This window comes from Pterocles gutturalis, unplaced genomic scaffold, assembly GCF_000699245.1.
Source record: "Pterocles gutturalis isolate BGI_N339 unplaced genomic scaffold, ASM69924v1 scaffold323, whole genome shotgun sequence".
Lineage (NCBI taxonomy): Eukaryota > Metazoa > Chordata > Aves > Pterocliformes > Pteroclidae > Pterocles > Pterocles gutturalis.
The window spans coordinates 29,688-44,145 of NW_010120065.1; the positions used below are offsets into that span (position 1 = coordinate 29,688).

Consider the following 14,458-nt stretch of genomic DNA (forward strand, 5'->3'; position numbering starts at 1 on the left):
CTGCTCTGAACCATTTTCCATTAAAAGATCCAAATTGGGAGCAAGTCAGGCTCTCCACACAAGATATTTGATGCAGCAGTTTTTTGGAGTTTTGGGTTTGTTTTTTTTTCTCCTCTAAACGAATTCCTGGTTTTGTTTAGTTATTTGCAAAACCATGTCAAGTTATAAGCGTATGACCACAAATCAGACAGAAGTTGCTACTGATGTGGTTTCTCCCCCACCCCCCGGCATTTGCCAGGGTAATCCAGAGTTATAAAAATAACAGTCAGTAGGGCAGCAGTTTGATCAGACTCAAGACTTCTGGTATGCGAGAATTCTCTATGAAAAAATGTTTCGGACAATTTGTAAAATTGATGGGACTCCAGAGTAATCGTGCCGGAGCCAAACACTTACATGTTTGATACAGAGGGATTTTCAGTGGATTTGATGGCGGGTGGAGGGGGGGGACAAGGAGGGCGTTTGGTTTAACATATACATTCTTTTTGCAAGTGCAGTGCAGACTTTGCTGAGCAACGTGAGAGAAGACAACAACCAACGTGGCAGGCGACACGCAACCAGAGGACATCGTGGCTTGGTCCATCCACGCTCAGGGAGCTGGGGCGCAGCTGCACGTGCGTTCCTGTGGTCCTTGCGTGACATCTGGTGGTCAAAGAGTACCCGGGGAGGAACTGTCCGACTTGGGCTGCACCCAGGGGACCCCCACAGCCACACAAAAGACCACGAGCTACAGGTCTGCCAAGAACTTCACCAGGACCTAAATGCTCGGTTTCTAATGGATGCTCTGGTAAAATGACCAAATAGCAATTTTGGGAATGGAAATTGTGTGCTCCCTGTTTCCTAAACAGCACTGATCCTCTCAAAGTACATCCCAGTCCCTTCTAAGGACTGGGCATCCTGTCTGGGGACAATCAAGTGTCTACATGAATCCTGAGTGGACAGAAGTTCTTCAGCATCTTTTAGCTATATTTATATTCTAAAGGAAAAGCCACATTCATCTGAAGCGTGATCCATCAGAGGACAAAACACAGAAGTCTGCCAAAATTTAAGCCCTGACGTCTCTTTCTGCCCATTAATAGCAGCATTTAAAGATTGCTGCCTCGGACTAATTGCATGAGAGACAGGAGCACTCCAGTATGCAAAACTGAGAGCAGATCTCCAAAGACAAGTTTCCTGAACGAGAAAGGAATATACTTATTGAAGATACACCTTAAAACTTCTCTGTACCTCAGACTTCTTTAAAAACAAAAAAACCCCTCAACCCTCAAACCTCAACCCTGAAACCCCAAGGAAGCCAGGCACTGAAAGGTGAGCTGGAATCGACTTAATCTGCAAGAGCCTTCGGGCAGCCCTGCTGCGTGCAGAGGAGCAGAAGCACGCTTGTCTGCTTTTCAATAGGCTGGAGCTGTCAGAGATGTTGAGGATAAATTGTCAAGCCACGACTGTCCTAAACAAACGTGATGTTCAGCTGAATGCTGCGGAAGGAGTTTCTTCCCTTGCTGCAGTTGCTGCCTGCATTAAGTTGATCTAAAACGCACAGGCTCGACGCGAGACCCAGCGTCCCTGCGCGCAGCAGAGCCGTCGTCCCTGCAGAAGGCAGCTCTTCCCCGCGTTCCTCTCACACTCATCCCAAAGGTTTCCATAAACAAGATGGCTCCTTGGCTGGATCAAGTTCACGTACCATAAACACGACCTGACCCGCATTATCGAGTTAAATACATCTTCCTTAAAGCTCTGTTTCTCCCCTGCCCTTCCTCCCACAACACATTTATCACAAGGCAGCACAAACAGATTCCCCAATGGATTTTTGCGTTCCTCTCCCACTCATCCCAAAGGTTTCCATAAACAAGATGGCTCCTTGGCTGGATCAAGTTCACGTACCATAAACACGACCTGACCCGCATTATCGAGTTAAATACATCTTCCTTAAAGCTCTGTTTCTCCCCTGCCCTTCCTCCCACAACACATTTATCACAAGGCAGCACAAACAGATTCCCCAATGGATTTTTGATCCCTTCTCCTCTTAGCCACTTCCCAAAGCTGCCCATAAAGAGCCCCAAAGGTCTGCAACCTCAAGAAAGTGCTGCATTAGGGGAGACAAGTTACCAGCAAAGCTGAAATCAAACACCAGAATTAAGAATGAGAACTCATCAGAATTTCAGGCAGGAGCAGGAGCTGCTTCACACATGTTCTGCTTACTTGAGAGACAACAAGCCAGTTGATTTCTCAAGATATTTCACTCGGTTTGCAACAGTTTTTAGCTCTATAGTTTGTAATATTACATGCTCTGAAAATGAAATTAAATCCCCAAATCCTTCTAGCTGGTTACTCATAAAATCCATTAAGTTCGGCACAAGCAAACCAGACTCATCTCTTTCCCTCCCAACACCTATTACATATAAATAGTAATTATTGTTCCTGGCAAGGCTTCTAGTGTCTCTTATGATTCTGTACTTTAACGATCTGATTTCTTAGTACTTTCCACTGAAGAATATATTTAACAAGCATCCATGTTTCCTCCTCCATGATAGGATTTTTAAATTATGAATGTAATAAAGACAATGATGTTGCCAGTCTCATGATTAATAGCTTAAAGAGACGTTCACTAAGCCTTCATTCCCCTCATTATCACAAATTCACAAGCTGTATAGCTTTGTAAAATCCAGCAAAGACAAGATTTAACTCTATAGTTACACAGCTAAATCAACACGCAGTACAAGAAGGGCATTAATTTAGTTTGATCTAGAAAAGCAATTTGAGTCCTACCTGTTCTGTTGACAGATCTGTGGTTTTTAAATGTCACTTTAGTAGAAAGTGTCTAATGCAAGATTTCCACCCTTATTTATGCAATATGTGACATCTCCAATCTTGTATGTTGTCACAGCTCAAACCACAGTCAGCTCTATCACCGCGGTGCTACGGAACAGAGCATCGTTAGCGTACAGCTCAGAGTTACCGAACTAACCGGCTGGAGAGGCTTCTCCTAACAACACAGATCCCAAAACAAGCTGCTACAAACACTCCCTCAACCATCACATCAGCTGCTTTTAAAATTAAAATTAAACCAAACTGCTGAAAGAAAATAGGGTTTTTATGGTAAAACTCAATTTTATTACTTTGCAGGAACGTGGGCTTCATTCGATGCAAGGACACAGCCACAAAACACAGCTGTTGCTCAGTGGAGTTAAGTCTGTGTCATTTCCCAAGGTTTAAATTTTCACATCGACTTGAATAAATGCTAGAGTAGACAATGCCAATCAAAACTTCCAGAAAGCAAATCCAGGGTAAGCATTATGCTAGAGATTCAACACAAGCCAGCAAGCCTTTGCAAGCCTGTCTGGCTCGGTAATCAGTGCAAGTGAAACGTAAAAAATATCACCTTCACACTCCAGAGGGCCAGGTAAGAACAGAACAGCAGCACATTAGATGGCACAAAGGTCCAGCTTCCATTCTGCAAAAGTATCCGACAGCTCAGCAATAGGCATTTCTCTACTTACCTTGCAGAATCAAAGCTACATTTTGCATTTTTCTGATTTATATCAGCTGCATAGTCATTTGAAACTATAGATTAAAGCAAACAAAATGGAAACTAATAATTTATTTCCAATTGTGTTTAGGGTTTATTACAACTCGGGTAGCTTAAATTTGTCACACACGAGATGGAGGTTTCACCCGTTCTGGGACGATTTGTATAAATCAGCACAGCAAGACAATCTCTTCGGAACAAGTCGTGAAATTTAAGCATCAGCCAAACCAGTTCAGAGTGATTTATGAAATTCTGAAGATCACATTAATGGAATTGCTAACAGCCATAACTACATCCACATAAATGTGCCTCTCATAATAAAAACACTCTACATAGTGCACTGAATGTTTTAAGAACTGGTAAAATGACTACAGATTATGGAGTCCATCTCCTATAAGGCATCAAAGACATTCTCAAGGAGGAGTTAATTAGTCCAGTTCCACAGGATACACCATTACAGAGTCTGAGATTCTGACTGCCTGTGATTAATCTCAACCCTGCACCAACATACTTTGCTTACATTAGCTCTGTTTTCAATTTCCCCTTCTTTTTTTTTTTCTTTTTTTTTTTTTTCTTCCAGAGGCCTCTTACTGGTGTGTTCACAGCTGGAGACCCAAGTGCAACTCCTCCGTACTGCCCCATAACCAACGGGAACACTTGTCAGCAAACCTCTAGATGACAAGAAATCACATCAGAAGTACTTCCCAACACGCATCTTTCCCCACCCTGTTCCCCAGTTCACACGGCAGCAGATTCAAACGCGAGCCCCCCTCCCCTCCGATGATCTGGAACACACATGCACTTGCTTCAAAGCACCCACGTTCCCATTAAACGCACCGGTCACAGACACCGTCCTTTTGCTGATGCCGCTGATAGAGGGATCACAATTAAAGACTCCTCCCAACCTCTCGCACTGAGGAAGGTGGATTCCTACCAACCAGCAGCAGGCACCAAGGACTACCTGTGCTCCAGTGCTCCAGCACGTTCCCGTGCAACGAAAAACACCCAGCAACGAGGCAACTTCCACATCAAAATAAGGGGCTTCCTTGAAGGCACCGAGTCTCCCAGGCTGGTACACTGTCACAGCACACCTTTCAGGGTTCCTTACCAGATAGCTAAAGCTCTGAAAATAAAGGCAACTTGCTCACGCAGTTCCCTTTCGTATCTCACTGCCTTCTGCAGGGAGTCTCGCTGGAGGACACGGCTTCACTGCCACCCATCCGAAGCTGGCGCTGCTTTCACCTCTCCTCCTGGCCACCCAATTCTCCCTCTTGGTTCACGCTGCTATACACGCTCAGTGACAAGCCCCACCGAGGTGAGAACTCCTCTGGGTTAAGAGCAGCCTTTTCGCTGTGCTAGTTTTAACCTGGATCAGTTTGGCCGGTCCCACCGCACGGCAGCGTAAGCACTGGGACCATCCATGTGACAGCAGTGCCGAGAGGGAACAAGAACGGCAGCACTGGCTTACACATTCTGCCCTAGCACATGAAAAACCACGTGCCAAGTTTCAGTTTTCAGGGAAGTCACTCTCCATGGCTCACAGTCACTTGCCCCACGAAGGTGCTGCTGTTTGGATCAGGAACACTTCAGGGAAACACAAGGAAACCATGTGCCATGGGGTCCTCTGCACCATACGAGAGGCAAGCGTCCATTTAGCCAGTCTAGGTCTGAAGGTTCTTTCTGGTCCAGTAAATTCCTTGTTTAAGTTATCTAACCAAGTGCTTAAGGCCTTCCTTATCTTGCTAAATTAAGCCAGCCCTTGCCAGCTGCCAACAAGGGGAAGTGGGAACACACACGGGTAGTGCAGGACCTCCTTCTCTAGAACACCACGGCACGCACACGCTCCCATCTCCAGCCTGACTGCGCTTGGCACCCCCCCTCCCTCCCTTCTCCCTCCCCTAATCTAGGAGGGATTTGCACCTGGTTTAGCTCAAGCCTGAATTAATTTGCAAGACAGGGAAGTCAGAGTGGTTTTCCTCCATCAGAAGTCAGGGCTACGCACAGACACAAAGTGAAGCTGTGCAGCAGATGATGTTTAGGATTGAAAATAGTTTTCCTCTGGGCTCACTCCTTTATCTGCCAGAAAACCACAGCAAAGACATTTGTTGGTGTAGCAGTCCCATACAACAGACTCTTCAAACAAAAGCAGCGCTCTTCAGCAAGGAGCCCATCATAGTTTGCAGATTAAGGCAAAAAAACCCAACAGTCTCGAGATCCGCTGCTCTCATTTCTCCCTGCCCAGTGCAGCACCACAGCGAAGTCCAGCGCAGGCTCCCATCCCTCCGGAGCAGAATGACACGACCCTGTTGTGTTTGTGCAGCACCCAACACAAGGGCTCCTATTCCCAACCAGACCCATCGGTGCTACCGACCGCAAACAAATCTAGGATGTTCGAGACAATCAAACAGCAAATGCAGCAGAAATGAATTAATTTATATTTGAACAAAGGCAAAAGCCAACGGGAGGTTAAACACAACAAGCTTGAGTTCATTTGAAGACAGAGCCGAAGGGAGAGATGCCAAAAAGGTACATTTCACTGCATATTGTGGAATTGAAAAATGAGTCAAAGCCATCTGAGATTTAAACAGTTACAGCCAAGGAGTTTACCTTAGTATCTAAGCTGTGGCTCTTCAGGGCCAGCTTTATAATTCTCCTTAATACACACATCATGGAGACTTCTGCAGCATATAGGAACATCCCATCAATCTGACTGACTGAACACCTTTGTACTCTTTATTATACAGACAAGTGCTGAAGCTTTATTTGTGCAAAGGCTGCTTTTATCTATAGGGACAGGCTGACAATGGCAGTTGGATAAATCTTAACAGAACAAACTTTATTAGCAACTTGAACTATTTAAAAAGGGGTCTCAAATTAAATCTGTAAATGAGGTTAGCCACCCTAAAAATTGGTAATTCAGTATTATACACCCACAACAGGGACAATGGAACTATCAAATAGGTTCTAACTGTTCTTTTTATGGCATTGATTTTTTTTTGATACATTCAAAGCATTATTGCATCAGAAAACATACCATGCATCTTCATGTTTCCAGACAAAATCACCTGTATTTGTCATTTCTAGCTACATCTCAAAGGTGCACCAAATCTACAGTTTTATGGTTTTAGTTGCATGCTTTGCCTATATGCATGCTGAGATAATAAATATTAAATACAGGAAAGAACATAAAAGAACCAAACTGACATAAGGAATATTTTATGGCAGCTCTGCTATGTTCTGCCAGTTAAAGAGCTTGTCAAAAAATTGAGGTAACAACAGTGGCCACACCACTCAGCTGAGAATCGCTCAAAATTCACGGAAGTTTTCAGAAATTCAAGTACACAAACACCAGCTGCAACTTGTCAGAAATGCCAGAGAAATTAGGTTGGCTGCATTTTATTAGTCTATTAGCTGGCATTCACACAGCTCCTTGTAAATCCTTTTTCTCACTCGGGGCATATCTTCCTGGGAGAACTGAAAAGGCTGGTCTAAGGCGAGGCACTTGCAGTACTGAGGAAAAGGAAAAGGCTTGATTGAAAAAAAGGACATTTACTGTATGAACAATACAGGCCACTGATTTTTCAAAAGCAGTACTCTTACCTGGAGCACAAAAACCCCACAGTCACTGTCATTTTTCTGTTGTGGAATGCACTAAAAGGAAAGGAAACAAGAAGAGACATGTTAGATCTTTATTTATCCTTTTATTTGCCAACTCCTGCTTGAAGTCCAAAAGGAGATTCCGTATAACGATGGGGTATCTCGTTCTCAGCTAGCTGTTCTGCAGCACTAGAAACTGTTGTAATTACTTATTCTGATCCCAGATTTTGCAAGGTAACACTCAACACCTTGTTAGAATAACATCCAACATTTAGAAAAATATATAGTGTAGGATGGAAAACAAATTACAAATCTTTCTTTCGAGTGTATTTTCTTTTAGTGACCTACACAGAACAGCTTCTCAATTAGTTTAAATAAATGTTTGTACAGCATTATCTGCTTTACACAGGAACACACTGTATCACCAAAGTTACACAGGCCTAGAGGAAGATTACTCTCAGCATCCATGCCACCAACAGCGGTTTTCCTCCCCCACCACACCAAAGGGTCTCGAAGAGCATGAAGAGCATCATAAGGCAACAGGACTGAGCAAGGCAGTCTCAAGTGATAACTTTCAACCTTCATTATTTATTCAAACATGTGCCATTTTGATATGCAGAGCTAAAAAGTCACACTCACTCACGCTGCTATGAGGTCTCTGGCACTCGAAGAGGAAAAGTAATTATTTTTCCTCAACTCCCAGATCTTCTGCCTCACAGAAGGCAGGAGGAAAAGCTCTGACTGCACAGGGTGTGCACGAGTGCAGAGAGGAATAATTTCATCATTGTATCAGCATCTAAAAATAAACCTGTGCGAGGAGGGATATGTCGGGAGAATGTCTAGTGTGCAATGACCTGTTTTATATCTTTGGAGCCATTATGGGATGGCTATGTAAATCACATATTCCCTCATTACACTACACACAAGTTATTCCCTTTTATTGTTGCCAGTCTTCATTTACTTGTGATCAAATGCAATGTGCCACAAACAGCACTGGAGACCAAAGCCCTCTGCCCATAGCAAATACAAAATACGGGCAGTAGCAGCACTGGCCTGTTCCCTCCCTCACCAAACCACATCCATTTGGCATAGCTCAGAACAGTCCTCTTGGGAGAAGTCAGGAAGCTGAGCCTCCTTGACCTTATGCCAACACGGGCACCAGCTACAGGTTTCGCTGCACAGATATTTAATTGTCTGGAGATTAGGCTCAGGTCACCAAGTCACTTGCAGAAAATATTAAAGACCTGGTGAGAGCTGAATGAGCGACAGAGCTCTAATTCCCATGTGTAACCACCTGTGTTGCTCCTACCACCCTTCAAGTGGTCAGCATAAAACAATTTACGACTTGTGCAAATATATGGGTTTAGAAGCAGGCTCCTAAAATCTCCCAGAAAGTCAGGCTCCAGAGCCTGAAGTGCTGCCATTTACCTTTGTCACAGCAGTCTGCCAACCCTGAAGAAACTCGGGGTGATTCTTCTCTTTTGCTTCAGTCAGCAAATACTTTCGAATGTTCTTTAAAAATGAAAGGGGAAAAAAAAAAAAGCAACGATATTATTCACCAGCTGAAGAACAGGAGCGAGACATTGACAGCGAGGACAAATTTCAGGTGAGCATTAAGCATTAGGAGCTGAGCTCAGATCTAGAGGTAAAGAGATGAACTCTGGTGGGTACTGTGCCTTCTACCATGAAGGCTCATTTCGGTCCACCAAAGGGAGCTTTACCACCCCTCAGCCCCACTGCACACTGGTACACCCAGCACCAGACTAGCTGTGGCACTGGGGCACAGTCAGAGTGCTCCCAGACACGCGGAGACACACTGTGCAGCCTGGCACGTGTTCTCTCCTGGCTTCCTTGGCTGACACCGAGGCCCCTCCATTCAATATAAGAGCATTTTCCTGCCTGAATCTCAATACAAAACACTTTGAGTTCTGCAGCTAATCAACAAAGCTCCAGGGAGAGTTTTAGTGACATTCAGGAAAAAATAATCTGACACAAGCGAAGACAAGGAAGCAAGATAAATGAGCCTATGGTCTTGGGTTACGCAAATCCTTCTACTTCTCTGTAAACAAGCTGGTGGGTTATAGCACAACTTAAACACACTCCAGCAGGCTAACATTCACCTTAGCGGGTAGATCACAGTGGAGTTTTGGGTATTGGTCTCCCTTCCCCTACAAAGGGCAGGAATAAAGTGGCTCATGTTTGTGAGACATTTAAGTGCAAATGCCTTGCCTGGAGCAGGACGGGAGAGGAACCCCTGGTTTACGCTGCAAGCTCAGAAGCTAGAGAGCATGAAGTCTCTTGCTCCCAGAACAAACATTAGCTTCATCCTCAGCAAATGCCAGAAGGAAACTAGTATCTTCATTCAGAAGTCCTAGCTGGGAACTCTCCTGGGTACAATAATTACTACTCTTGTGTAAGCCAACAACTACACACAGTTAAAAGTAGAGGGCTGCTGCATCAAACAAGCAATTAAGTTGACAAAATTAGCCTTTGTAAGAGGGTCATTACAATTTGCTAGTCCCAGCAAAAATTTTCTGGCTGCTCTTTACCAGGAAGACTGATAATTTAACTCCAGCGTTCAGGTTGCAGCTTTGAAAGGTTGTGGGGTTATAACCAGAGGCATATACCCCATATCAACGCAGACAGGAAAAAGGCAACACGCTGTTAATAGCACTGTCACACCCCTCCGGGCAGCACTACAGCATCTTCAGTGCTTCACCCAGGCAACCTCCCCCAAAAGGAGCACAATTTATCATTCCCTGAACACAAGTCCCTCAGCACTGTGAAGAACTGCCTTTACTCTCCTTCTGGCTAGTCTGCTTCCCAATGGCCCCTGGCTTTGAGCTGCTGCTTTTTGTGGGAGTGACAAGACCGAGCCACAGAAGGTGTGCTGATTACACGGTCAGGCTGGTTAGGCAATGGGCAATCTGACCTCCGCTCCCAGCTCTGGTGTGACACTCGAGGTCTGTGCTTCAGACTCCTCAGCAGGACAAGCCGATTCCCATTTCATACACGGCAGGACAACAACAGACAGACTGCATTTAAAGTGTAAGGCTGAACAGAAAAATGGGGGGTGTGGTTCAAACTTTGCAGACACAGCAGTCAATCTTACCTCTACACAAAACTTGAAATGAATGCCTTGGGAATCATAAAATGAAATAATTCGACTGGGGATGTTCACAGTAATGAGGGACCAGTGGACTTCCAGGTGAATAGGAATTAACAAGAGAGTCTTTTTGAACAAGTCCACCTGTCAAGAAGGACAACATACATTAGAGAGAATTCCACAGGCACAACACTGCAAAGCAAGAGATTAATCGTACCTAAGCCTCCTCGCCACCCACAACTGAAATCTTCCTTATCACCCTCCCCTCTTCCACCACATTCCTCATGTTTCTCTCACACACAACTTACTAGCAGGCACAAAGAGTTCCAGCCCAGAAAGTGGCAGAGGAGCATTGTACAGCACCAGAGTTACTCACTCACCGCTGTGTTTGTGGCAAAAGCCTGCTCATGTTACACCTTAACACCTGCATCAAAGCAGGATTTCTTAAGTAATGATGCTAATACAGTCGAGCCTCAATTTGGGTTAGCTATGTATCTTCAGTAATGCCACCCCTGCAGCATGAACACCTCCGATTTCTATCGGAGCTGCACCGTGGACAGGTGAGGGATGAAGCAGCTGGGATCACAAACACCCCCCAGAACCAGCAAGCTAGTGCAGCTTGAGTCCCTCTGCCGTACACAGGCTCTGCGACTCGTCAGAGGAAGGCAGAGAAGGAGCACACGATGCTTTGGTGAGCAGAGGAAGGGAGGGGGTGAAGACAGAGCAGATTTATCCTTTCTTGAACTTAACTTTGTAGCAGATGTACTGTGGTCACAGGCGAGCAAACAAGGGAGAAGGTCTTAAAGTACAGAACAAGTAGATCAGATACAACACCCCCGGTGTCTGTGTGGCAGATGAGCCCTTATGCTTTTGGAAGCCAGTCAAGCCAGCGCCTTTCATGATTTTCCTTCTTCCAGCTACTCTTGAAAGGGTTGTCTAATTGCTGGGTTTTTAGTGGTACAGTCCAGAAAATAAGTAAAAATAGAATACTGAACTAAATGAACTCATCCTGTGGGAAGATTTCTATGCTGCTTTTTTTTCTAAGCACTGTGCAATTTGAACAGTACATAATTGCTGCACTACTGGTAAAGGCAGGTCGTTTGTAGGAAAGAAAAGCTTATTTTTTGAGTAACAGCAGGAAGCTGAAGGCACAAAAAGGTCTGAGCATTCACAGCAGTTATCAGGCGAGCCTTGCTCACAACAGTACTTCGATTGTCACAAGCGTCGACGATCCCTGCTCCCACCTGCAGAAACCGCTTCCTGGCCAGATTACAGCACACTGGCTACACAACGATCCATCATTCTTGAGGAGAAGCAAAGAGATGTCAGCCAGCAGCAAGCTGAGCCCACAAAGGCAAACTGGGATATGACAAATGAACAACACCTCCTGCGATGTCCAGCAACAGCAGAGCCACGCTAAACTCCAGGGTCCTCGTGTGACCCTCACTGTGGATTTGCTGCAGGCATGCAAACCTGTAGCAGAAGGTGCAAAGAGGCAGCCAAAAGCTGGAAGAGTCTACAGTTAAGACCTGATGTACAGAAAGAATGGGAGCAATCTCGATTTGCTTCGCCGAGACAGGGCAGAGTCAGCTAGCTGACACGAGAGCGGATCAGAGCAGGAGTGCCAACCTGACCGGTGGCCAGAAGGGACGGACGTGAACAGGAGCTTTGAAACCACTGGAGCTGGACGCAGAAGACCATGTCCTTCCAGGCTTGGACCTCCTGTATCTCAGGACAGCACATATATAAAACCTGTACAGTACTCTGCTGTGTTTAAAAAGCAGAAAAAAGTTCCCCTTAATTGCAAATTGCAGAACGAAGCAGTCTACTGAATCCTCCCAACAGAAACTGCTTAGTTCTCCTCCTTGCTTTAGAGGTTCTTCAGGAATGTAAGTGTAAATGTCTAAACAACCACCCTGTTCTCATCTGGTCCCTTCTCAGCAGCAACATGAACACAGGTTCTGCTCTCAGAATCTACCTTCACTTTTGGGGTTTTTGCAAAAAACATAGGTTGCTGGAGAAAAAGAACATTTAAAAAAAAAACCTGTGAATATTAAGCACCAATATTCAGTTTCTCTTTAAAGAGATTTTAATAAATTATATGAATAGATTTTATATTTGGATAATGAGTTCATCTCTAGCATTTCACAGATGTGTGCTATTTAAGCGCTTCTGCAGAAAGATCATACATTCAAACGTGGTCCTTGATTAGTCTTGCCTCATCTCACCATATTAGAAAGGACAAATGTTCACAGAAAAGAGAGCGCTGCTCTTTGTGTTAGCTACCTCAGAAAATACCACAACCCATGGTGTGGTATGAGTTCTGGAAAGCAAGCTGAATTCTGTTCTTGTCAGGCGAACAACAGTTTGGCTTATTAACTATTGGTCTCCAATTTCTGCTCACTAGTACCTGTAGCTGTTACTCAGGAGTAACAATTTGATTTTATCAAACAAACCCAGTTTGAGATAAAAGGAAGAAGTAGAAGTCTGCTCTCCTGTAGATTAGTGTACATGGCACTGTCACGAGTAGTAAGAGACATTTCTTGCAGCTAAATTGGGAGCTTTCATGATGATACACAAAGAGATAACCTGCCACCAATGACGAAGCCATTCAAAGTACATTTTCACAACATAACCACACCAACTTGAAGAGTGCCACCCTATTATTTTTACTAACCTCTCCCCACTTTGTATAGCTCCTTTGCAAACCCATTCTTTGCAGGTAACACACTGTGACCCAGTTTCGAGTTAGTGATTCAACCCAGCCCAGAACCAGAGCACTGACAACAGGGAAGTTAAAGGATACCTTCTTAGTCCATCGTTTCACCCCATTATATCCTTTGGTTACGAGCTGTCTATGAAAAAAGCTGTTAAAGAAATGAACCTAAAAAAGAGAAAGAGAAGGAATGAGCACAGCAATCTTCATGCACAGTCATTCCCTTCCCCCAGGATAATTTATACAAAACAACTCATAATGAGGCAATATTTAATGCAGGTTTAGAAGCAGAACCCCAGCAGGGACAAACAGAGGCTTTGCTCAACCTAAACTATTGCTGTTCTTCAGCAAGCAAACAAAGCCAGCCTTATTTCCCTATAATATATGACATGAGCCACTGCAACATTTATATTTACACTTTCGCATTTCCAGGCATATCATGTTTAATTTTTTGTTGAGGATGGACTTGGGGGAAAAACATCAGGATAATGAGTCACAATTTTCATTGCTCTTTACGAAACAGTACACTGGACTGGCAAAGTAGGAGTGGTGGAGAAGGGAGTAACTTCTGGTTTTAGTTGCTGGAAGCTCTGAGACTCAAATAAAAAATTATCAAAACAGTAATGAGATTTAATTCAACAACATGGTCATTCGTATTCAACTACTACGACCAGCTCCAGACAAAACAATATTCTGCTGTTTAAAAGCATTTTTAAGTTATACCACATCCATTTTGTAACTAAAAACCTACATTTATGGCAAAAAAGGTAGGCTTATGTTAAAAAAATTATTTCTCTCCAGGTTAACACTGTTATTCCCTGTGCTTAGGTTCTTGGAATTACAGGAACAGATTAATACAAATGGAAATCTGCAACATCTGTTTTTAATAATTCTGCAAGTGTAGCAGTGGTAGAAGGCTTGGGTTATTACTGGAACATAAAGTTAGAAAATTCAGCATCTGAAAACACAGTCTAACAGCCATTAGCTATGCCAACAGACTTCAAAACCACATTCTGAGGTACCAGCACAAAATCTCCCATGAGGATTTCAATTACGCACTATGAAGAAAAAGCAGACACAAGCAAACAGATACAATCTCCATTACCACAACCCTAGCACACACTTGGGAAGTACAGAGAATACTAATCACCATCACCACCAATCAAAGCAACAACACTCTTCCTTCTGAGTTTTAAGTTTTGAAGAGTTACGTTCTGCAGAGCTCATCTAAAAATGGCTTTGTTTGGTTCTTCCTTTGTGGTCTCACCTGAAAATTGTTCATCTCTGCTAGTAAACAGATGGCTTTTTATAATTGCCACCGCTGCAAATTTAGTCACAGAATGGGGGAGTGTTTTCTTGATTATTTTTTTCCTTTCTTTTTTTCACGGCCACCAAAACTTAGACGCCGCAGTTGGAAAGCAGTAAGCATTCTGTTGAGGATGCACAAACCAAAGAGAGTCCTGCAGAGTCAGTGCTGCCACGGCACCAAGCAGCTCTGCACCAGTTCCCATTCAGC

The 14,458-nt window shown here is 44.0% G+C and overlaps 1 protein-coding gene across 1 annotated transcript in view; it reads right to left on the reverse strand.

The window, feature by feature from the left end:
• Positions 1-5,935: 5,935 nt before the first annotated feature.
• Positions 5,936-14,458, reverse strand: part of SENP5 (SUMO1/sentrin specific peptidase 5) — a 14,115-nt gene continuing 5,592 nt past the window's right edge. The window contains exons 5-9 of the mRNA XM_010076723.1: positions 13,033-13,110; positions 10,233-10,370; positions 8,549-8,632; positions 7,124-7,174; positions 5,936-7,033 (exon numbers count right to left, since the gene is read on the reverse strand). Of these exons, the coding sequence (XP_010075025.1) occupies positions 6,923-7,033; positions 7,124-7,174; positions 8,549-8,632; positions 10,233-10,370; positions 13,033-13,110 (462 nt within the window). The 3' untranslated portion in view covers positions 5,936-6,922. The remainder of the gene's footprint in view (positions 7,034-7,123; positions 7,175-8,548; positions 8,633-10,232; positions 10,371-13,032; positions 13,111-14,458) is intronic.